Below are 24,503 nucleotides of genomic sequence, written 5' to 3'. Positions count from 1 at the left end.
TCTGCCGTGGTACGCGTTTTCACCAGTCACCGTATCTCGAGTCTAGCGAAATCGCCGACGTACACCATCGTATCCCGAATGATTAGCGGCAAAAATGCAGTGTACGTTTAGAGAGAAAGAGCTCGTACGTTTTTTCAGGTATTTGGAAAAATCGCGATCGACGACGATACGTCGATAGACCGGAACAACAATTTCCAGTCGTTCCCACAAGCGGTGCTGGTCCTGTTTCGATCGGCTACGGGTACGTGTTCGTCGAAACTTCCAATCGGATAATTACCAGTTTGTTAACCCTTAACGCTCCGATTTTTAATTGTGAATTAACTTACGGCAACTCCAACTTATTCTCATCATACTTCGACTTGCAAGTTTTTAAGGGGTATTCTGGTCTAGAGGCATGAATTTCGGGCGATTTTTGAAGCTCTGTACAAGCGAAAGAAAAAATATTTTTGCTATCCTTCTTGTTAGCACTTGTTTATTGATATTTCGAGATTACGTAAAAAATTCACGGAAAAAAACTCAATATTTAAAAAGTTATGAGCTGGCAAAGTGGGTGCTGCCAAAAAAATGGGGTGTCGTGGCGTGCATGATATCAACCCTTCTGGTCATCCGAAACAAAAAATGCGAACGGATTCTTAATTAGTATGGATACCGCTATCGTCTGAACCTTGGAAAAGACAATACAACACTTTTTCACAAAATGACGGCCGTTTGAAAAAAAATTTCTTATTTCGCACGTTTTTTTTGACAATTCCGAACGTTTAAAAAATAGTAATATTAAAGATTTTGAGCTGAGCGTGGTCCGGACGATAGAGGAGTATATAAGGAATATTCAGACCAAATTTAAAATAAATCGGTTCGTTAGAACTTGAGATATCGTGCACGCCAACTCGAAAAAAGTAGTTTTGAGAAAAACGCGTTTAAAGTTTTGAGACAAGTTTACTCGGACAACGTCTACCGTCTATTATTCATTTGTTCCGGTCGGACCGGAGCAGATGCCGCGTCACAAAAGTGGCTGTAACACATAAAATAATTGAAATTTTGAAAAATCCTTTTAAGGGCACATTCTTGAATGTCTAAAGTTTGGAAATATGAAAAAAAAAATTTTTCGATTTTTTCAAATTTCTAGACCAGAATACCCCCTTAAGTGTCAGATTTTAAATGCTACAATGACGTGTAAATAATAATATCAGAGTCACTGAAAAACAATCTTTATTCATCTCAGAAGTAATATAATTTTCATTACAATATTTCTAACACCGCACATCGGTGCTGCTTGAGAGGCAAACTTGAAGCGTTAAGAGTTAAATGTTTCGACGTTGCGTTAAATCGACGTTTACACGACGCAGGCGAAGCTTGGCAAGACATCATGTTGGACTGTTCGGCGCAGCCCGGTAAAGTGAAATGCGACCCGTTCAGCGACGAAGTGAATAATCACAATGGTTGTGGATCCGACATTGCATTTCCCTACTTTATATCTTTCTACGTTTTATGCTCGTTCCTCGTAAGTAGCCTCCAACGTTTTACGGTATCGCGCAAAAATCTCAGGTCGCTCGTACTTCTTTTTGGTTTCGACATTGACGAGCAACTTGTTTCGCAGATCATCAATCTATTCGTCGCTGTAATTATGGACAATTTCGATTACCTGACGAGGGATTGGTCGATCCTGGGTCCTCACCATTTGGACGAGTTTATTCGTTTGTGGTCCGAGTACGATCCCGACGCGAAAGGTCGAATCAAGCACCTGGACGTGGTCACTCTCCTCAGAAAGATATCTCCGCCCTTGGGTTTCGGTAAACTCTGCCCTCATCGCGTCGCCTGTAAAGTTAGTGTCTCGATATCGTCTAGCGTTAAATCGTTTCGTCCTTCTACACGAAACTTTTTCTTGTCAAATTCTTCAGAGGCTGGTTTCGATGAATATGCCGTTGAACAGCGACGGTACGGTGCTGTTTAACGCGACTCTGTTCGCCGTGGTGAGGACGTCGTTGCGAATTAAAACCGAGGGGAACATCGACGACGCTAACGCAGAATTGAGAGCCGTGATCAAGAAAATTTGGAAGAGGACCAGCCCGAAGCTTCTGGATCAGGTGGTGCCGCCACCCGGAGGTATTTTCTCGCTGCTCTTTAGCTCAGTTAGCCACTATGTTTCATCGAGAATCAGTTGATCGATCGCGAATCTTCTAGGCGACGACGAAGTGACCGTGGGAAAATTCTACGCCACCTTCCTGATCCAGGATTACTTCAGAAGATTCAAGAAACGCAAGGAGCAAGAATTGAAGGACGGTAATAAGGAGAGCCACAACACCGTCACGCTTCAGGTAATATTTGTGGCAAACGTATATTTTCTGGGCGACGTACGATCGTCGAAAAGTAACGACGGAAATGCGAACGTACAATTTCTACGTTGTACGTTTGAGAAAGAAGGATAAACGTGTGTCAGTTCGGCATCGTAGCCTAATCGCCTTATCGTTTCGTTAAAGGCTGGTCTGAGAACGTTGCACGAAGCCGGGCCCGAACTGAAGAGAGCCATTTCCGGCAACTTGGAAGAACTGCTCGACGACAATCCGGAACCTATGCACAGGGTATATCGATGCTCGCATACGCGATAGTAAATCTCGTTTTCTCGAACGCGAACACGAACTAACGTGACTCTTTGTCGCTTTACAGAGGAACCACTCGTTGTTCGGCAGCGTTTGGTCGAGTATGAGGAAGGGACATCACAATTTTAACCGAGCCAGGTCGCTCAAAGTGAACTCCACGACTAAGGTAAATATCTAGAGGACTGTACAAGTTGTAAGAGTAAGTAAAATATATGTACGTAAAGCGCGATTTCCTCCATCGAAAGAATTGCAAGAATTGGAGAGAAAAGAGGCGCAGATACGGAAGATACGTTAAAATGTCGTTCGTTTGGATCCGCAGGCTTCCCCGACAAACTCCATAGACTTCCTACCGTACTCGTCGCTTCAGAGAGGAAGTGGACACGACCCGCCGAATCAGATTACCGCGAGATCTCATCAAGTTGTGCCAAACGTAGCAGGGTTAGTATCGATATACGTAAAGGACGATATGCGTGACGAACGATAAACGAGAGCGACGGAATGTCGAAACGACGATTAAAAATCATACGAAACGTGATTTAGCGGTTTGAGCGACAGTGCGATGAACCAAATGGGAATGGACCCTAAGCTCACGGGTATCGAGGAGAACATACCACTGAGACCATTGGCCGTGTTCGGAAATCCCGTCCAGCAGCAATCCTATCATCATACACCTTACAAAGTATTCGAGTAAGTAGATAAGAATCGTTAGAAACGCGCCTGATTGGCGTCGATTATGGTCGATGAACGCGCGATCGGTTGCTAAATGATCGGCGGTTAGAGTTTCTGGTTTACGGGCCGCATGAGAGATCGCGTCGTGTCGAAAGTAGAGAAAACTGGGAAGAAAAGGAACGGCATGATCGTCCTAGTGATCGGTGAATTATACGTTTCAGCGGTCCAGGTAGCGGTAATTACCTTCATCCGAATAGCGAATATGGTAAGAGACGTTAGGGTTATGGGAGTCGATAGTTTGCTTTTACTTGATCGAATAGCATTTTTCGCTTGCGCGCTTGCATGCGTAACCACTAACCACCGGACCTCGACGATTATCGCCGAGTTTGTTCCACCGTGTCCGAGTATGGCGTCTGACCACGCGCGCCGATGGATCCGAGAATCGACAAGGGATCGGCCAGGTTAGCCCAGGTACCGAAGAGATCGACTCTCGATAGCTCGGTTTTTTTTTTCGTTACGTTGCTCAACCAACTGCATGTTCTCGCGCCTGATCGATAATATTTTCTCTATATATATTAATGTATATGTGTGTGTACATATATATACATATATATATACACGTTACGGTGCAATAATTTCGCCGACTCTGCGATATCGTCGAGTGCCTGGATGAAAGGGTTCTCGAGGACGCGGCGACAAGGGTTCGCCGACACGTCGAAAGCCAGTAACTAACTAAGAGAGTGGTTTTTGCCCGTTCTTTGGTGTTGCCCGTGTCGCGCGGTGCGTCCAACGCGCGTCGACCTCGTCGCGGCTGCTCGAAGCAGTCTTCAGGACGGAATCGAGCGGCAGCTGACGCCACCGACGCCACCACCCCGAAGGAACCCACCCCCGTCCATTGATCCGAGCACCGGCACCCTGCACTCCGTGCAAATCTCATCCGGCAAGTCCGCCAGTGCAACGACGTCGATCGCCACGTACACGAACACGTCCACCGCTACGACCAGCCCGAGCCTCGGTTCATCCTCCAACGGGACACGGTCTTACGCGACTAGAGGCTGCTGCGTCGATTGTGCCGTCTGGAGTAATCACGGTACGATTTACACTCTCATTCTCTCTGTCTCTGTCTCTCTCTCTCTCTTCTCTCTCTCTCTCTCTCTTCTCTCTCTCTCTTCCTTCCTGTCTCTCTATTTTCTCTATGAAAAAGTGATCTCGTCTCCCATCGATCGATTGAAACGATACAACGGTTCTAGAACGATGCTACGATGGTGTACAACAGGGTGTTAGCGGTAATAGTCGCCACGATTGTTCAGGCGTTTCTCATAAGACCAAGGTAGTTGAAAAGAGGAATAAGTCGGTAGATTTACGTTACGTGAATTTCAGCCAGAGTTGTGGACGGATGAGAAATCCGAAGGAAGTTAAAGGAGTTCCAAGAGTTTGCCGTGGTATCTCGCTGGCGCGAGTCTGCTTTGCGTATTAAAAACATCGAGACTAGCTTCTCAGCCGATTCGAAACGAGAGGTGGATTTCGACTTATTAGACGGATTTGAATACGCTGAGAGCAATTGATCCGAAGTATCGTTTCGTAAAATTTGGAGAAACGGCCGAGAAATCGTGGCGATCGTTGCGTTACGACGCGCTTGAACCCTGTAGAAATTCAGAGTCGATGGGATCGAGAGTTCGCGGGAATAATAAACAAAACACGGTGTCGTCCGAACACACGACAGCCATAGATCGCGAGGACGGAGATTCGTCGGCGACGAGCGAGTATAGCGAGTCCGGCGGGTCAGGAGGTTCAGAAGGTTCGGGAGATTCAGAAGGTTCAGGAGGTTCAGGATGTTCAGGAGGTTCGGGAGGTTCGGGAGATTCAGGAGGATCCGGTGGTTCCGGAGGGTCTAGTTGGAGCAACTCGGAGAAGGTCGGAGAACTTCGCGGAGGATCGCTGAGGCAGGAGTTAACGGTAGCGTCTCGGTGCCGTGTTCGGGGTCGACGCGATCCGCCGGTCGCTAAATCGGCGCCGTCCAGTTTCCGGAAACGCGAGACCAGCGGCGGCGGTGGTGGTGGACAGTCGAGCAGCTCGACAACGTCCGCGAGTACCGGATTTGCGCGTAGCGTCGCCAACGGCCTCAAGCTCGCCCAGACCCAGGCGATCGCTGTCGCCGGCTTCCTCGCCGACGTCGACTCGCGACACGACCGCGTCTGCGTCTCCTGTCTATCGCATCGGGCCTCTTACCACGGCAGAGGTGACTAATCCTCGACTAATACACGCGATCCACACGCCTATCGCCAAGGCTCCCATCTGTCTGCCCGCCTTCCAAACTCATACGCTCGCCTCCCGACTGCCTTCCGCTCGATCCGGAAGAAAACTCCGGCTCTGTCGAGTTTTGCTTCCGATCGACGCCAACGTGCTTGTCACTTGCCATTTTTACCTACGTTAATGCATGAACAACGTCGGATCAGCATCGACGTATTCGTTGCGCGTGTGTCGAAGATGCGTCCGCTTAACCCTTTCGCCACCAAATTTCTCTCCATCTCGCGAAAAATCGTTCTCTCTCTACTATACACGATGGAAACGTTTCTCTGAGAATCGGATGTACGAGCAAACGCGTTTACGCGTTGTATTTCGTGCAATTAATCGCTAGACGGATCGTCAAAGTAGACGCGAAAGGGTTAACGACGATAGCACGGCATCGACACTCCTCCGCATTGCTTCGTAGCAGCATGAACTGTCTCGTTGATCAGGCGACAATCGCATGCCGTTCGTACGCGTACGCGTCGATGGATGTTCGAGGAAGATAAGCAAAAGTTGCTGGTAAATGTTGCTGGATCTCTCGTTGCACGAGATCGATCCTCGCTTCTTGAAACTTGTCTATTCGAACGAACATAGCATCCGGGCGCGTGAACAATCGAACGTTGTCGTGTTAGTTGCTGCGTTAGAAGCCACCATAGCGGGACCATAGGTGTGAACGTATCGATGTTGGTCTAATATGGCTCGTCAGCGACAGCCATCGGATTTAATTGTTAAGAGAAACGCGGTCGTACTCCTCTGCTCGCACGCACGCACGTTTCCGACTTGCACCCAAACAGTTTGCATTTTCTTCCCTACCCGATCATTGCACACCAACGATGCACCAACCATGCACCAACGATGCACCGTCCATGCACCAACGACACACCAACGATGCACCAGCGATACACCAGCGACGCTGCAACACACAGACACGAAGATACACGCGGTCGTTGTATGGCGCGTGTATCGCACGACGAGATTCTCGCTCGGAGCATGCGTTCTGCCAAACAGTTTGAACGTGTAACCGTTTGCGATGTGATTCGCTTGTCGCGACTAACCACGCAACTGCTCGGTATGGCACGAATCGCTGTTGAGATCGTAGAGGCAGAGCGTACCGCGGCGAGCTTAATTCCTTGACGACTGTCCTCGTTCGTCAGTTTCCTGGGGCGGTGAGAGTAACGGAAGCATCGGCGCAGAGCGCCTGTCCCACAGTTTACCCGGCAGTCCTGCCGATCGGAAGCCGAACTTCGAGGTCATCGGAAGCGCGGAAAGCTTGGTTGGCCGGGTAAGCGTTACTCCAGTTACAGTAGTAACGTTGAATTATTTGAGTCGCCAGAGCTTCGATCCTCGACTTTTCGTAGGAACGATCAAACTCGCCGTATACTTGGCGCGTTGGTTGTTAGCCTTCGACCTAACGGCGAGAGGAAGAAAGCGTGTGACGTTTTTCAGCCGCGATAAGGAAAAATACGAAGAATCGTACGACTCAAATAATCTTCGTGACGTTACTCGAGTCAGCAGGCGATTACACGTCAATCGACGCTACGAGATCTTTCGTTATCCGTAGGTTCTCGTGGAGCAAGGGCTAGGCAAGTACTGCGACCCGGACTTTGTCAGATACACGTCGCGAGAGATGCAGGAAGCGCTGGACATGACGCGCGAGGAGATGGACCGGGCGGCGCATCAGCTTCTTCTGCAAGAGCGTCGTGGACAACCGCTGTCGTATCAGCTACAACAGGGCGCAGACCAGCAATGGACGCCGGCCTATCAGCCGATCCAGCAGAGCCAACAGGCGACAGGCATCGGGTACCAGCCGCTGCAGGAGCAACAACCGTCCGGCCCGCGACAGTATCGATCGTACTATCAAGGCAGAGGGCCAACGGGCGCCACTTCCGACCAGTCGACGCAACAGCAACAACCGCCGCCGTCTTAGCGACGCGACGACCATCCCGTAGATCGTGTTCCCAACTCGTTCATCTAGTCGAACGAGAACCACTCTCGTCCCAGGTATCGTTTATCGTTTCGCCGAAAATACGAGGCAGTTCGATGCCTCTGTAGGTGGTGGAATTGGAAGTGGATCGAGAAGCGGAACGAGGAGCGAAACGAAACGGTGAACCACGTTTCGTCGATCGATACGTTCGTCGCAGACGCGATGAACCTCCTCGATTCGTTTGGCAGCTTTTGCCGCGGAAACGAGGGTCCCATGTTTCTGCCGTTGTAGGATTTGCGGCGTGAAGCGGGTCAAGAGACGTGGCGGGTGACTGTGGTAAAAAAGTGTGGCAAGAAGGCTTCCGACGCGGTCGAAAGAGGATCGGCCGACGCAAGCAATAAAGCAACGAGAGCAACGACCGATCGCGCGTCGATAGGAAAAGCATCGGGGCTGGAACGCTGACTGCAAAAAGCGGCGAAAACGCTCGAAGGGTGGAGGCAACGAACGCTTCCATCGGGATAACCAGGCTTCCGACACGATCGCGAATCGAACAATTGGGAACGTTAGCGAAGACGATGTTGCCGAATGAATAGCGCGCGATCCTCTCGATTCGAGCGAGCGTGTCGCGTTTCGAGCTTCGTTGGTAAAACGAGACGGCACGGAAACAGATGAGAAAAGAACTGGCGCGAAGCGAGACGCGAACGATTAAAATCCTTATTGCTCTCGTTCTTATCGTAAAACACTTATTCCTTCGATTACCGTTGTTTAGGATATAATTGAACTCATTATTGCTCTTCGTACGATGGATTACTAGATGAGATAACAAGTGCCTAAGTATCTGTAACTTCTTTCGGACCAGAGAAGACTTTTATCAACTTAGACAAAGTACTATTACCGCGAATTACGAAAACATGTTGCGAGTGTGTATGCTACGGTATTGTAACGATATATGTATATACGCATACATATATATCGTTATATATATTTTACACACGCACACACACATTCACGCACACGCCACATCACACGCATACACACGCACAAGCATACACGTTAAAACATTACACACGTACACACACATAAAGTCATTGTTATTATTATTGCTATTATTATTATTACTATTATTATTATTATTATTATTATTATTATTATTATCATTACTATTATTACTACCATTATTATTCGTACGTACTTGTACATATACGTTGCGGGTATAATAATTGATGCGCGAGGATGAATGGCCGATAAACGCGACTGCCGCGATATTCGTTTGTACGTCGGAGGGTGAACCGGTGTACGCGCACGATCCGTAAAGAACAACTTTAAATTGCTTTAAATACGGCGCGATCACCAGGCAACAGCCGAACGATCGCCGGACGATCGAACGATGCTTCTATTTACACTTACGCACCGATGCCGATATTTCTACTTACGGTAGCACGCGACTCGAACGCAGCAGCTAGACTCGAGTTTCGTTTTCGCAGCTCGCTGTCACGTCTCGCGTCCGCGTAATCTTCTCATCCCCCTGCTCCTGATCGTTCACATCTCCAAATGTCCATAACTCACGCCTATCGTCTACGATTCTTGCATACAATTCCAGCCTGTGCTCCTCTCCACTAAAATTCCCAATTTTTACGAATTACGTCCCAACGAAATTTCCAGCCGCGCGCGTATATCATCGTAGACGCATGCGCGTACCTACACACTGACGCGTGTGCGCGTGCTAGGGAGGGCCTGCCCGAACGGACAAACCGAAGCGCGTGTAATCGAATCGCCAAGTTACGAACCTCGTGGCAAAACCTTTCTTCCACAGAACCGGTTCATTTTCATTCGGCGATAAATCAACACGCGAGTCGTTTTTTTTACGATACCAATCCCATAACGTTAGGAGCAACGCGTGCGACCATTGGAACGCATTATTTAAAAAATTTAAATTATTAATAAGGATCGTTTCTGTCGCACGAGCCTCTCGATTATTTAACGTTTTTTGTTTCCACTAATTATACAGCTGCCTCTGCAGATCTATCGGAGTATGCATAGTTGGCTATAGTTTACGTATTAATTAGGTATATGGCATGGTCGAGTAACGAATCGGTGTAGAGGGGCAGTCGTTCCCCTACACGCACAAAGTCGTGCAACGACGTGTCGCGTGATCGTCGATCTTTCGTCCGATAGTTGGCCAAGCGATTATCGGCAAATTTTGTGTGCCCGCGTTCCTCGCGAAAACGCGACATCCGAAGCCAGGGGCAGGCGCTTGGACGACGAGCGTGAAGAGTATCGGATTCGATCGGAGGAAAGATTGGGTACCGAGTAAAGAGATTGGGTCTGCATCCCACGTGTAATTATTATATCCGTGTTTTGATCCGAGTAACTCTCGACGTACAGTCGTATTTTATTTCATTCGAGCATCGATGCGTATGAAAATACGTTTGATTACATTTGTGCGATTAATTCGCGAAACGAGCATACAGTTTTCTAGATTGCTGGTTACAATAACGAGCACTTTCGGTTCGCAAAGTATAATCGAGTAAATCGTATTTTGATACAAGAAACTCTAAACCGCTGACATCGATGTACTTGAATATTCGGCTATTTTGTGCTTCGTTAATAATCGCGCGAAATAAAATATTTCGATACGTGTGCGCCCATGTATTAAAAGCTACACGGATTAAAGCATGTGTATGTTAGTTACACGTTGAAAACCGCGACCTCTAGAACCGAGTAAACGAAACAAGAAAGGAAAGGAAAGAAAGTGGAAGACATCCAATAGACACGTGGTTCTGCGGATATTCCACCGACTAATTACGCCATTTTGCGCATCGAAAATCCTATACGCGCCGAGCAATTTCCGATCAATATTTCGGATCGACTGTGCGTGTAGCTTGTTTACGAAAACGCCATAACTTAGCGAAAGTGTTCACCGACGCGCGACTGTCGTCCGGGTACGTCCGATCCGGGAGTCGACGCGAGAACTTGATTCGAAAACGATCGTGATACAACTTGGAATACTTCATCGTGAACGCTTGGTACGTAGATCGTGCGAAGCGATGTCACGGATTTTTAATCGAAGACAAAAGTACGATCTGAATCCACCGTTCTTCGTTTGAATGCATCCTCGAGAAGGTTAAATTAGAAAAGCGTGGCGGATGTGGTTGTCGAGAACGTATCGGAATCATCGAGGAAGCCCGAAACGATCAACGTCGTTCAATCTCTCGTGTACCTTGAAATGACTTCGACAATAATCTTCATCGATGATATTTCTCAGAACCACGTTCTCTGGAACTCCTCTCGACACCATTTCGATTCTAAGCGTCCTACCTTCGACTCGTCGCAAACGCGTTACCCACTTTATCGCGCTTTACGTTTCTCCGTGTTGCGTTTCTTTTCCGCTCGTCCGATTCGAAAAACGGAGACCATCTCGTTTCTTCTTATATCTTTCGTTCGTTTACGTTCGTTTATTAGATGTCGATATTTACGGCCGATCTTTTTACGTATATGTATAGTAAATGGTATTGTATATTCATGTACGCATTCGAGTAAGACATAAGAATACGTTCGAAGAGCCGCGGCCGACGCGAGCCCTTCGTCGACAAGGGAACCAAAGAAAACTAAAACGATATTTAAAATGAAACAAGCAAACAAACAAACAAACAAACCGAAGGACACGTCTTTGGACATTTTCTTAGGAGTACGATAATATAGGTACGTGGTGTGTGTGAGGAGCCGAGACAAGTCGGTGTAATAACGCGCGCGGCTTCGTCGAATCGGTAATTTCGAGCGAGGGAATAAAAGAGAGCAATTTCCGTGTGTATCCGATCGAGAAAAATCGAACAGACGGTAAAAACGGATATCGAAAATCTCGAATATTCGTGCGAAGCGACATCTGCCACGATGAGTCGCGCACGATATTACTAATCGTCCTAAGGATGCTACTCGCGTTATATATAGTCGACCTTTCGTATTCGTTTTTTCCAGCGTCTTTTTAACAATTATGTATTTGTCTATAGCGATCTTTTTATACTGTTGTAAAGTGGCGTTTACACCGATCCGTAGAATATACGCGTAGAAGAAAAAAAATTCTTACCTTTAAATCGTAATGTCGGATTAATAGCGGCGCGCGATAACCCGTTGTCGCTTAAGTGTTTGATAGACGCGTTTAGGAAGACCAACGTTTTCTATGTTACGAGACTGACGATCATTGAAGCGTATGACGTATGTATATACTATACACTATATACTGAACGAGAGGCAAGCGACGCGAAACTCGCGGGAAACCAGTCCTTTTAATGCCTTCCTCTTCGGTCTCGCTAGCCTTTGCGGCCCAGTGAACCCAACTTACTCGTTCATCGTGCCACTACTAAACACTTTACATGCACCATACACAACCGGTATTGACCATCTTTTATGATCGAAACGGTCAGCGATCGGATAAAACGTTCGACGCGCAAGATTCGCGTTTGTAACGACGCAAGTACAATCACTCGTCATCCAACACCTAAGTAAATACTTACGATCGCTTCGTTGTCGAAAAATCCAATCCGTGTAACGAACCGTGTATCGAACGGTTTTAATTAGAATCGTATTTTACTGTGCTAGCTCGTTAATATACACCGAAGAATCGAATAACTAAAATTCAGAAGAAACCCAAGATAAAATAAACAATTGATCGAGCTTTCCAAAAAATTGAATCTTGCACTTCGACGCGTTCTTACCCGTGCTACCGATCTCGTGGCACAGCTTTGGCACTCACACACGCTACTTGCACCGTTTATTTTTACTAAACGTTCTTACATCGGCACGGTAACGAACGATGCTCGCGTAAACTTATCATCGGTTTTTAAGAAACACACTCGACGCACGTTGACAAAGACGCTTCTCGATCATCGATTTTCGATAATGAAGGATGACGTGATTTCTCCCTCGTTTTGTTTGTCTACATCCATTATGTAATAGCATTCTTTAAATGTCAACCTGCGAATTTCTCTGTTTTAATTTTCGAAATTTAACGCTTCAAAACTCAGATTTATAATTTTATTCAAATTTATATCGGTTAAGTGGAATCTTTCAACGCTAGTTATATCGAAAACGTGACTAGATGTTTCGATTGCGCCAAACGTCATTCGATTCTCAGATCGATTCCCTATTACTACTTAGTTTCACTTTTTTTTCTTATTTAACGACTATTATTATTAGAAATAACGGTCTTGAGAAGCAAACATTCGGAATTCTGTAAATCAGGTGGCGATCTACGAACTATCAGTAATCGGTTATACGAATAATACAGTTACATTACGATACACAAATAATACGCACAATACGATTAAATGTGGTTTAACTACTAATGCGATGATAGAGTTCACAATACTAAAAATAAGGTAAAATTTAATGAAATACATCACGCAAATTTATGTGGCTACTTCTATCTAGCTAAATTTAACCATCTTCGATTCGATCATTTCTCTTTGTTGTTTAGTTCATAAGTATATCTTCTGTAACGGTATTATTTGTATGTTCCGATGTTAGAATCGATAGGATCGTAACTTTTACATTTTCCGAAGCTCTGTTCGCAAACGTTCAAGTCGAGGAAACATGCTCCTATGCCAGATCTGGCGATCTATGTATCTCGTTGAAAAAAAGAGAAAAAAAGAAACGGGTAGGAACTAATACTTGCGCATTTGTGACTCTCGTTAGTCCAGTAGGAATTTTACAGAGTTAAGACCCACAACCTTAAAATGCACAACCAACAGACACGCACACGATAATACTGCCGTTTTTCTTTTTCCATTTTGGCTCCTCTTCCGCTTCCTACTCGTGTCAAGAAACGTTCCTCTTTTACACCTATTTCCGTAAACAGTCCTCGATGATTTGTAGCGCACGATGAACAAAGACATTGTTTGAAAAAAAATGATTTTCCATTTCACTGTCGGAACAAAACCATACAAATTACACGCAATGGCGAAGCATAGTTTGGGAACATATGTTGATTTTTATCGCACGCTACAAAACTGTCCGTGTCTTCGAAAAAAGAAAAAAAAAAGAAAAAAGAAAAAAGGGAAAGGGGAGAAAAAAATACATGGTGCAACTCGAAACGGGAATCCAAGTTTCTTTTTGCACCAGTGACACTTATAGGAAAAGAAATGCGACACTTGCGTTTGCGAGAAGCTAGACAACGCAACTTATTTGTCATATGAATAAGTAAAAATGAAGAAACAAGCGTCTCCGTGATCGCAAAGAATCATCGGTCACTCTGCGTTTACATTTCTTTCGAAGAAAGTGTCGAAAGGCACGTAACCAAGCAAGTTAAGAATCCGACTCACTTAGCCATTAGGCTTACGCTTTACGGTATTCATATTTTTTTTCTCTATTCTTCAAACACGCGAAGATTTATCTACGATGAACCTCTACGCTCGATACTTTGCTTCGTTTACTCGAAACAAATCGACCCTTTCGTCCAATGTGATTTCCAAGATAATTAACTGAGATTTTAAACCGGTTTTGGGTAAAGCGAAATGTTGAGCGCAGATGCATTCGAATGCTAAATACGTGCATGTGGTTCCGACATTGTGTAAACGAGACTGGCGAGAACGACGAAGGAACTGCATGGACAGTATTCGCTGCATAGAAAGGAACTAACACAAACAATTGTTGTTGTTAATGTTGTCAAAAAATGTGTCAAATTAAAAATATAAGAATTTCAAACATCCCATGTTCTAGTTCTGTGTTCGAATGGAGATCGAGGAAACACGCGTTTTCGAAATATCGATCGTCTTTATTTATAAAGTATGTATGCTTCGACCTAAACGACGATTGCTTTCTAGTATCATATTTTACATTACTTACAAGACATTTCGATCGCACGATTGCAGAAGAATTGTTATATAAAAAAAAAAAGGTTAATTTTCGGGAGCGTCAATTCGAACCTTGGGACCACGATTTTCCATGCAGTTAACAATTGCGATTAATGTAGTCACTAGGTGCAGTAATTGCTTTCTTGCGTATAAGTAGCAGAAAATTCCTAGAACCGTTGCAAACTGTGCATGTACAAATTAAACCAAGGCACAAGTATATACAACAGCCGACGTTCGGTAAAAGCTAACATTCATTCTTCTTCCAAACTCAATTATGAATTTGTTTGTAATTTAATAAGTTAAAAACAATTTTCATGTTAAGGACAGACTAATATTATTTCATCACTTGTGCCGCCTTTTTCGCTTTGACGAGTTCGACCAGCTCCTGCAAACAATCGAAATATAGAAATTTAGAAATATAGAAAAACAATAAATTTGCAAATATATCTTTTTTTCGAAACGTACCTTATACCTCCTCATGCATTCTTTTTTCGTCCTAGTTGGAATACATGCTGCTATCTGATCCCATCTATCAGGCACGCTTGTAGGGTAAGTCTTCAACGCTTGTTCCAGCAGTTTTTGTTCCGCTGGAGTCCAAGGCTGTGCCTCTTTCTTAGAATCTTTTTGTTCGGAACTAACACCGTTAGAAACAGGATGATCCAGACGTTCAGTAACAGCTGGCATTCGGTCCTCAACCGATTCCTTAGTTTTCTTCTCGGCAATAAAATTATCGTAAGCTTTCTTATTTGCTTGCTCCTTTAAACTAGATTTACTGAAATCAGTCGATTGCAAATCTTTAGCCTTTGCAAGAACTTCCTTTGCATCGCGTGTAACACCAGTGGAGGAAGTACTATGTTGATTGATAAAATTTGCTACTACTTCCCAACGTTGATTCGTTCCTGCTGGGAACAAATTTACAGCTTTTATAAGAAGCTGTAAATCATTTTCACTCCATGGAGCGGTGTAAGATTTTACTTGCTTCTCCGGTGTATTTCGCATATCAATAGAGATAACACCAGCTCTACGTTCTGCTTCTATTTTCTTCTCAGTTTCTTCCATGATACTGAGAAAGGCAGTTCTACCGTCACTCTGTAATTTTTTCATCGCCTCCTCCAATTGAACCAGTTTAAAAAGTTCACAAATTTTTTCAACACTTTCCATGTGTCTAATAATTTCTTCTAAATTTTGAGCAAAGTAATTATTGGCTTTACAAAAGTCTCTCAATGCCTTTCTTTCCTTACGAAGCGCCTTCTTCTGTGCTTCTCTTTCTTGTTTAAGCGCATCTAATTTTGCTTTTTCTTCAATCTCCCGTTTTTCTCTTTCTAATCTTTCCTTTTCTGCCGCGTCTCTCGCTATTCTCTCTTCTTCTTGCTGTCTCTCTTTTGCAGCTTTCTGTTTTGCTTTTTTTGCTGCTGTCTTTTTATCCTTATCTTCTTGCTGGAACTTCTTTATTCTGGGATCTATATTGTAAGCCATATCGACCAACGTACGTATACGTGCCATTTCCTCCTTCTTCCGTTTTGCTCGTGTCGCTTTGTTTTTTTTCTCGATCCACTTACGCATATCTCGACTAGGAAAATAATTACACAGATTATAAATATGTTAGAAGGTAAAGAAATACAGAAAAAATTTAATCATGGTATACTTACTCTTGACCGCTTTCTTTGTCTTCCTCATCTAAATAAGAATATTCGCGCCACGAATCAAAGTCATACCAAAACGAATAAAATTTTTCTACTTTATCCCTAGGTGTATCTGATCCACCCAGGCGCGGTACTGGCTTCTTCGTAGACCATCTAGCATTCTCTTTGAACGCTTTACCCATTAGCACGTAAAAGTTATTTTTACAGTCTTTTTCATCCGGCAAGTCGTCGCTAAAATATGGGTCCACACTGTCGTAACTCCGCCGCTTCATAGGGTTTCCCAAGATTTCCCAGGCCCTTGTTATGCAGGTGAAATAATCGTCATCTGGCCGGATCTCCTCACCCATTGCCTTCCGCTTATCGGGATGATGTTTGAGAATTTTCTGCTTATCTGTAATTCACACATCAAATACTCCTCAACCGGGTTAATCATTGTATTAGGCACGACAGTGAACGATATAACACCTACATTCCTTTACAGAGTATACTTTGAACTTTCTTTACGTACAAGCCCTTTTTATAATATCTTCGGTTGCTTTGTGTCTAAGCTTTTTCAAGCCTAACACTGCATAATGGTCTTGATCTTTCCATTCCTTTGGGTCCAATGACCTAAGATACTCCAAGTCATCTTCAAATTGGTACTGTGAAAGATCTTCTTCGTCGGATGATTCGTCGGATATCCTGGCAGGCATAAGGCTGCGATGAAAGTGAGCTGCCCATGCTTGTGCGGTGGAATATAGGACTAAGGGACCTGCTGTACATGTTTCCATGGATGAATCTATAAATCATATTTAGCAGTTGTTAAACTTCTTACTTCTTCACTCTACTCAAACTTAAAAGTTGAAAGACTTTTCATTTAACCTATATGTGAAAATAAATTATATTTTTCGACCACATGGTACATATATAAGGGCAACGAAATATTCATAATTTGATTATTCCAAACAGCATCATTGTTACAACTAAAATATTTCTAATCATTCATAAATTATAGAAGTGACTGATGTATATACAGTGTGAACATTAGAAAGAATATCTTTAAAATTCTGCAATGCCTCTATGTACCCCTTGAAACGATCCTATTTCGAGAAATCTAACCTCACATAGTCGATGTCAAAAGGCGAATATTAACAAAACTGCTGAAACTTACCGGATACTCTGTTTAAATTAGTTGAATTGTCATCATTTATATCGTTCCTCATCGTTAATCGTTAATAGGATATTAACTTTTACAAACAAATTACTAGAGGAACTCCAATGAAAACATAAGCGAACGGACTATCGTACTACGGACATCTCAATACGAAACGACCACGTTATTTGGCGCTCCACGGGTACGTTAGAATAAATAACGACTATCCAACCTGGAAACATCGACCACGTACAAATATTCATTCGGCTATGTAACTGTACTATCTGTATGTTCATTATAGTACATACTATTATTGTACTATTAGTATATAATGCAATTATTGTACTTTTGAGAAATGTTACGTAATTCAAGGTTATCTGATTGTACATACATATATATATATATACGTGTAGATTAGAAATAACTTAACACGAGTAATTAGATTGTGAAATAGTTTAATGTTTATTTTAAATATATTTGTGAAAATATGATACATATTGTACGAAGAAATACTCTTGTAAATATTCAAAAATACAAATATTTTAATCATACTTGTTGGGATCGTACTTTGGACGGAAATAACATTTTTGGATCAATCATTTTTGTTGGGAAGACTAGGGGTATTTGTTATTTTTCTTTCTCATTTTACGACGGTTGGCACAAACACCGCTCTTTTTCGCCGCGCTCTAAAACATACTATACATATGTGTAAATATATATAATATATATAAACTTTAATAAAACATTTTTTGTTGAAACGATAAGAAAACATTAAAAATTCAACAAATGTTTATACATTTTAAGAAGCGATGTCATTGCGAAGTACGTGCAAATTAAAAATTATAAATGTTAGTTGAAAATAAATTAAAGCCCGCGAACTACAAAGTAGCTGCAGTTAAATGTATGAAATGGTCGAAATAGGTTGAACGAGCAGTATGCAATTATCACCAATTATTTCGAACACATAATTAATCTCAACATCAACATTTGAAAATACCAGAACGGAAGATTGTTTAATTATCTACTGATGACCAGGTGATGACAAACGTCTCTGTGATTGATATGGGTTTTGCAGTAAGCGTGGCGAGCATTCAATTACTCGTAGTAGTAGCGCATCTATATAATCTTCCAAGTCGTTTAGACGTTTCTTCTTATCTGTTACCTCCGCTTGCAGCTGTAGCGTCAATTCGATGAGATCCTGTATTGAAAAAATTTAATCGTCGCATATTATGCTGATCTCTTTTTTATAATTTAAAAACCGGCGATTTACTATAATAATAGCAATGGTAATACCACAGCGTATTTACCTCTCTCGATTTCCCTTCGAATTGTGCGAGAATTTCATGCGGTAAGTGGCTTTTCACCGACGCTGTAGTTTTAATCGCGTCTTCACCTCCGATGATAATCCTCTCCCCGGACAAATTATTTTCGTCATTAAAGTCTTTAAATTTATTCTCTTTCTCTTTCTTCTTGTCTTTCCTCGATTGCTTTTCATCTTTAGGACTCCAACAACTGTACTTATCTTCTTTCTTCTCTTTGAGTTTCTCTTCTTTTACGTTCTTCTCTTTAGTCGAAGCAAACTTATCTTCAAGTTTGTTCTTTGTTAGCAGTACCTCACGAGGTGCAGGGCTTGGAATCTCTGGAAGTTCTTGACGTTTCAAAGTCGAAGAAGGTGAATTTATGGGTGATGATTCGCGATATTCATCCTTTGGTTCGTCTATCACAATTTTTGGACTTGCTTTGCTATCCCATCTAAATATATCAACGGCGTATTAATACAATCGTCTCCATTCAGATTGAGATTTCACACGGTAAGAACAATTTTATTCACCTTTTAACATTATTATTAACTTGTTTGCCATAAAGCTTCAAACCCCATTCATCTTCTTTGATATTGTCCACTTTGGATAAGGAGGTAGTGGAGGCGCTCATAGAGAATCGTGGTGGTTTATTGGGTGCTGCGTTCGTTGGCGCTGGTGGTACATGATGTGCCTCGAAATTGTTACTGGAGGAGTTACTCGAAGCGATCGAAGCTACACTGTTACTGTTGGCGACAACCGGAGCATTTAAAGACGATGCCGAGCTCTTGTGAGACAAATCGTCAAACTGAAATATACAGTTGTAACTGTGAATTATTATACAAGAAATTTAAATAACAACAAATCGATAGATTCATAGTTACCGTAAATTCGTCCTCGTCCTCGCTAATAACACCAGGGTCAGCTTCTCCAGGTTCTTGTCTCGTGGTGCGGAACTTGCGCTCGTCTTTTTCGTTCAGGTCATCTCCTTTGTCTAAATTATGCTTGCTCTTTCCTTTCACGCGATTCCCGATCGACTTGGCTAATTTTTTTAAACCTTTACGCTTCTCGAAGCTGCCTATACTGAGTAAACTTCCACCGATCGAATGAGCAGCCGTGGATAATTGTCCAAGGGAACTTTTGTGACGTTCCTTGTGGCTTAAATCGGTCAAACTACCAGCTTTCACGATGAAACCTATCTTCACTTCAAGTTCTCCTCTCTCTTTCGTATTTTCCTTGCCTGGTTTACTCCCAAGAGTGTACCTACATATAATTAGAAACTTTTCAGACAAAATCTTGCTATTTAATTCTCGTGTAACTTTATCAACGTTCTCAGCGTTTCGTTTACTCCGTATCATAAATAGATCAAAGATGTTCATGCAATGATGGAAAATAATTATGTAATATCAAACAACGTACCATCTATTCTTTGGTCTCTCGTAAACATCGAAACTGGAGAGAGGTATGCTGATAGTGCCGAGGAATTCGTCGACACCCAAGAAGTTGCGATGAAGGGCCGTAAGGACAATCTCTGCGGTGTTCCCTTGTTCCGGTATGAGTAACTCGCATTCTTCGTGCCATTCCACATCCTTCGACGCTTTCTCCTTCACAGACGTTTGGTATTTTTCCTTGCCAAGCGCGATCGTCACGAAACAATCGTTGGTCTCTGCGTTGTTAGATCGAAGCATTTAACGTGGGTGGAGACGGTTAACCGCAAGGTTAGGATTAACAAGCCGCGTGACGAATATTAAAAATGTCGCACAGGCCACGTTTATTGTCTACTTATTGACCGTATAAATTACATTCGCGATATTCTCTTCTCCTGTCCAGACAGTCCTAATCGTTCTTTTATTTATATTTAATTTGTCGCAATACGTCGAACGTGACATTACTCGTGAAATGACCTAATATTAAATGCCTTTGAAATTGTAGTCGCTTTAGCCGTTATTTTACGTCATATATGTCAGATTGCGCAGGAAACGTAACAATTCGTTGATGTCAGTACCTTTTTTTTTTTATTGAAGCGTGTCTAGTTTCAAAACAATGGAAGACGAAATTTTACCGGTGTTTCGTCATTGTGCTATATTCGAATCGAATTTCGCGAACCATGCAAAACCGTTTAAACTGCACAACATATGTATAAAGCAACGTACAAAGGCTCGATAATCTTAACCTCTTAACTCAGGAAATCTCAGATTACCGGGACATCCTCCTTACTTGCCTCCGAGTATAGAAACTATAATCGTGCAACCAAATATATTCGCTTGCTTTATATATTTACAACCTTCTAAAAGCCTACAATCTCTCCTCAAAAATTGAAAACGCTATTAAAAATATTCATATACCCGTCACTTATACGAATATTGTACCCTAGTTACACACTGTATATCTATACGAGTATACTCTACTCTAGTTATGTGCATTTTGTCTGTATACAGATATTGTACAGCTAAATTCAAATGCTTAAGAAAAAAAAAAAGAAAATAATTCAAAGTTCACGACATAACTCTTGTATTATAACATTTCACTAATAATATTCGTTTAACTTGTGCAACGGCCACTCGATATATCTGAAATTTGTACCATTGTTGTCGTAACGATCAATCAGGATACTCACTGTGTTTTCCTTTGGTTAATAAGTTCTTCGCTCTTTGAACTGCAAACAAAGAAAACATTTTGTTAAACTCTAGAAAAAAGGGGAAGGTAAAGAATGATTTATTCCTTGATGACAGAAAGTTTTATTATATTTCAGCTGTTCGAATAAACATACATAAATGCTAAAATTTCACAGCTTTTTGTCCGCGATAGTATTTGTGTACACAAAAATACGATAAAGAGAAAGAGGCGTAGCTGTGGATAAATCAGTCGTATATTTTACTATGCGCGATAAAACGAAATGGCATCTGGCCAGAGTACAGAGCCATCGTTAGAATATCTGAGATAATATGCATTTTGTAAAAACGCATCATGACTGACGAGCACAACATAGCTTCCTATCACGGTAAAAGCGTGAACGTATCGCTTCCCTATTGTTCCATTATTCTGTTGCATTCTTACCGCGAAATCTTGCTTTTATCGCATTGCTATTCTGCTATTTTTGACTATCCCGTGCTACGTACTTCTTTTTATGGAGGATATGTACAACGTCAGAAATAAATTCTACGCTCAATACGTATATCGTAACGCTGGCACGTAAACTTACGTTTGATATATCTTCTTCTTTTGGTTGTGTGCACCGTGTGGAAATTTCGAATTTTTATGCAATTCTATATTTTAATGTACGTACGTAAGCAAAGACAGCTAAGTGAGACAGCAAGTAAAAGGAAGCTATATAAAAATTTGTTTCTACGTAAACATAGATATAAATTATAGATGAAGGTAAAAATACATGAAATGTCTGAAGTAAAGTTCATATTTTAATGTTTAGCGCCGCTAGCGTTAGGAATAAAAATAACTTTCTATACAGATTCTATTGCTTTAGTTTTTTTTTTTTTTTTTTTTAAATATTATACCAACTTATTAAATTACGATCTATTAGGGATTTATTTCTACATTGAAATTCCGTACAGAATTTTTATACATAGATTCCTTTTTCATAGTTACTACGCACTGTACTAAACTGCTAATTAATGCAAACGCTTCACTTTACATATTTTATGTACTTTTGCATATCACGCGGGTTGTGTGCATTTTTACAATTTTAAATTTCCCGCAAATGCATAAACATTCACAGTATGATTGTATATTTTAAATAATGGTATACTCTGGCAATTGTTTGCAAAAATAAATATTAACCTTTAGAGAGAATTTCAGCTTCGAGCCTGCCATAATAATATTTGCTTTGTACCGTAGTCACGAGACAACGATGCATGAAATGCACTCGATGACTAGAATTCTTTCTACAATCGCATAAAATGTATCGTTTTCCTCGATTTCTCGCCGAACAAAGCCAATTGGATGGGAAAATCAACTCTCTCGCTGCATGCTTCCACGACTCGATTAGACGAAGCGAGGCGTTCGTTACAGCTGCAGCCGAATACCGTTTACTCGGAAAGGAACATTCTTAACGGTTCGAGATCACAGCTAATTAAGCTGGTATACTTCTTTTTTCTACAAGTGAAAAATTCCGTAATGATTTATCACGCGACATAGGGCAAATCCTTAAATTGACCGTTGGAAATATCTTTCTATCTTTGTAAATAAAGGAGATAAAGCTCTTCATTAACCGTTTTTTAGAAATTGCGATTATCTGCTGTGATAAAGTAGAAAGTATAACTTAAAATGTCGCTTACGTTAGATAAAGGAAAATGAGGAGTCAGGATAGAAAACTAAAGGGCACTTAAGGATATAACTACGATCCTGGAAAGAGGACTCGAATATACGAATAAGAAGGGGGAACATCATCAGCTGCTCCTACATATGCTTTCACACTCTACCTATTTTGCATCGAAACGAAAGTATTAAATGCTTGTCAACTCGCATATAAATGCTCTATACGTTAAAATTGCTAAGAGAAACAATCTCATTAAACGTTCAAACGAAATCACGTCGAAAATATAGTCTAATATCAGTAATGATGTTTTATCGAATTAGTTATATCGACGTGAATTTATCGTGCTAATTTGCCGAATTTTAACAAACAAAATAAGCCGACCAGTTTTCAGAAATTGACTCATCGTATATTTAAGCCATGGATAGCCGCGCGCGGTTTAAATATGTACATCGTCCTTAATTTGGCACGATTCGGAGACGTCGCAAAATCGTGGTAGACGATTTTCATACGAGACGTCCGTCCAAAGTTTAGAGTGAAAATATTTACATCCACCAAGGAACTAGAATGCGCAAGTTCGTGCATATATGTGATAAACCATGCACATGTAAGATTACTATCTTTTCGATTGGAGCAGCGTTCGTGTTTTTAAAGTATTCGAGTTTTCACCGTCTCTTCCCAATCTGTCTATCGCGTTACGCGACGCTGCACTCGAATGCGATGAAAATTTTCTTCGACATTCGCTTTTGCCAACGTTTGCGATGGCACACGTTGGCTAAGAAAAATTACACCGTCGCAACATGATCCGCATTAACCATTTAAAAATACCGTGACAATTGAGGTCGCTTGAGTAAGACATGCGTCGTTGACTATAAAGATATACATTGGTAGACGACAGCACGAGAAACACCTAGTAGAGTCCCGGTAAATAAATTCTGGAACGTATTAACGAGATTGCAAGGTTTCGATTGCCTACATTCGACGAAGGATACCTACGTAACCTAGCCTACGTGTAAGCGGTAATTGGTTTACGGTACATCTGTTTCGATACGAACCACCTGCCGCACAAATAACCTTCTTATCCGCTACGTCAAGGAATTTGCTTCCAGGTTCGTATGCACTTACCTGTCACTTGAACGTGCGTCGGACTCCACATTTTGTTCGATTCGGTTACAGCGTACGGTTACGATAATTCATCTGTTGTTCCTCCTATCGAGAAACCGATCTACGTATCTATCACTATCCTAATGCCGGCTACTGGCATTACGCGTTTTCATTTGCACAATCGTAGGCGTTACAGAAACAAACCACGTCAACAACAAACTAACCGCGTCCCAACGTATCAACGACAACTATACTTGACTACTGTTCGAACAACCGCTACGTCTGCCTCGCGCATCGCGCACCATTACGGTAACCATCGCGCATCCAGTTTCGCGCATCCACTACGCTCGTGCTTCAAGCTCGTACGATGTATTTCAATAGCCCTGCACCATAATAAATATAGCTGATTCCTTATTGCTAGTTGAACTTGAAAACAAATAGAAAATTAATTTGTTTGAGGAATTATTTATATTAAATATTATCTACAAAGCAAAGCGAAGAATATAGCATTGTCCAAAATTGATATAGATTTTATGAACGCTTCCCTGCTATGAGCTATTAATTTTAACAATAAATAAATTTTCTCAGTGAGTAAGTTATTCCATTCTTCTTGTCTATGTTGGATAACGAAATTACTCTGTCTAAGGTTTCATTCTAAAAGAATATATAAAATACGCGTATTTAACAAAAGTATGGAGTTGATAGAGGACAGAAAAACAATATATGTCC

The 24,503-nt window shown here is 42.1% G+C and overlaps 3 protein-coding genes across 19 annotated transcripts in view; 1 reads left to right on the top strand and 2 right to left on the bottom strand.

Moving 5' to 3' along the window:
* Positions 1 to 14,183, top strand: part of Ca-alpha1D (Ca[2+]-channel protein alpha[[1]] subunit D) — a 62,486-nt gene extending 48,303 nt beyond the window's left edge. For 4 of the 15 annotated variants that reach the window (XM_069115576.1, XM_069115573.1, XM_069115571.1 and 1 more), the window contains 13 exons: positions 139 to 241; positions 1,347 to 1,501; positions 1,598 to 1,822; positions 1,899 to 2,103; positions 2,182 to 2,315; positions 2,478 to 2,579; positions 2,665 to 2,763; positions 2,917 to 3,035; positions 3,138 to 3,284; positions 4,088 to 4,356; positions 4,990 to 5,505; positions 6,710 to 6,837; positions 7,117 to 7,909. In XM_069115576.1, the coding sequence (XP_068971677.1) occupies positions 139 to 241; positions 1,347 to 1,501; positions 1,598 to 1,822; positions 1,899 to 2,103; positions 2,182 to 2,315; positions 2,478 to 2,579; positions 2,665 to 2,763; positions 2,917 to 3,035; positions 3,138 to 3,284; positions 4,088 to 4,356; positions 4,990 to 5,505; positions 6,710 to 6,837; positions 7,117 to 7,482 (2,568 nt within the window). In that variant the 3' untranslated portion in view covers positions 7,483 to 7,909. The other 11 variants (XM_069115585.1, XM_069115574.1, XR_011173430.1 and 8 more) reach the window with 10 other exon arrangements.
* A 44-nt stretch (positions 14,184 to 14,227) lies between these two features.
* On the bottom strand, positions 14,228 to 17,304 carry LOC138181053 (dnaJ homolog subfamily C member 2). 3 transcript variants are annotated; one of them, XM_069115587.1, is made up of 5 exons: positions 17,121 to 17,304; positions 16,479 to 16,748; positions 15,977 to 16,361; positions 14,793 to 15,897; positions 14,228 to 14,712 (listed from the first exon to the last, which is right to left on the bottom strand). In XM_069115587.1, the coding sequence occupies exons 1-5, from the start codon at positions 17,170 to 17,172 to the stop codon at positions 14,662 to 14,664; spliced, it is 1,863 nt and encodes a 620-aa protein (XP_068971688.1). In that variant the 5' UTR covers positions 17,173 to 17,304; the 3' UTR covers positions 14,228 to 14,661. The 3 variants fall into 3 exon arrangements, with proteins under 3 accessions (XP_068971688.1, XP_068971687.1, XP_068971689.1); XM_069115586.1 differs by lacking the exon at positions 17,121 to 17,304 and adding an exon at positions 16,832 to 16,987; XM_069115588.1 differs by lacking the exon at positions 17,121 to 17,304 and having other exon boundaries at positions 16,440 to 16,581.
* A 236-nt stretch (positions 17,305 to 17,540) lies between these two features.
* Positions 17,541 to 24,076, bottom strand: Rip11 (Rab11 interacting protein). Its single transcript, XM_069115589.1, has 7 exons — positions 23,796 to 24,076; positions 21,018 to 21,056; positions 19,820 to 20,066; positions 19,285 to 19,663; positions 18,934 to 19,208; positions 18,410 to 18,854; positions 17,541 to 18,300 (listed from the first exon to the last, which is right to left on the bottom strand). Exons 1-7 carry the CDS (start codon positions 23,824 to 23,826, stop codon positions 18,124 to 18,126), a joined length of 1,593 nt encoding a protein of 530 aa, XP_068971690.1. The 5' UTR covers positions 23,827 to 24,076; the 3' UTR covers positions 17,541 to 18,123.
* Positions 24,077 to 24,503: the final 427 nt, after the last annotated feature.

Source organism: Bombus flavifrons, chromosome 6 (genome assembly GCF_040668555.2).
Source record: "Bombus flavifrons isolate JBK064 chromosome 6, iyBomFlav1_principal, whole genome shotgun sequence".
Lineage (NCBI taxonomy): Eukaryota > Metazoa > Arthropoda > Insecta > Hymenoptera > Apidae > Bombus > Bombus flavifrons.
Note: the sequence above shows the minus strand (reverse complement) of the source record. Positions and strands in the feature narration are given on the sequence as shown.

Excerpts from the sequence above, each read along its gene's own strand:
- LOC138181053 (XM_069115586.1), bottom strand. The coding sequence starts at position 16,898 with ATGAATATTTCGTTGCCCTTATATATGTACCATGTGGTCGAAAAATAT. Across the intron at positions 16,749-16,831 it reads TAATTTATTTTCACATATAG|ATTCATCCATGGAAACATGT; the intron begins GTTAAATGAAAA and ends TATGATTTATAG. Across the intron at positions 14,713-14,792 it reads AATGCATGAGGAGGTATAAG|GAGCTGGTCGAACTCGTCAA; the intron begins GTACGTTTCGAA and ends GATTGTTTGCAG.
- Rip11 (XM_069115589.1), bottom strand. The coding sequence starts at position 23,826 with ATGTGGAGTCCGACGCACGTTCAAGTGACAG. Across the intron at positions 19,664-19,819 it reads GAGAGACCAAAGAATAGATG|GTACACTCTTGGGAGTAAAC; the intron begins GTACGTTGTTTG and ends AATTATATGTAG. Across the intron at positions 18,301-18,409 it reads TCGAAGGGAAATCGAGAGAG|GATCTCATCGAATTGACGCT; the intron begins GTAAATACGCTG and ends TTTTCAATACAG.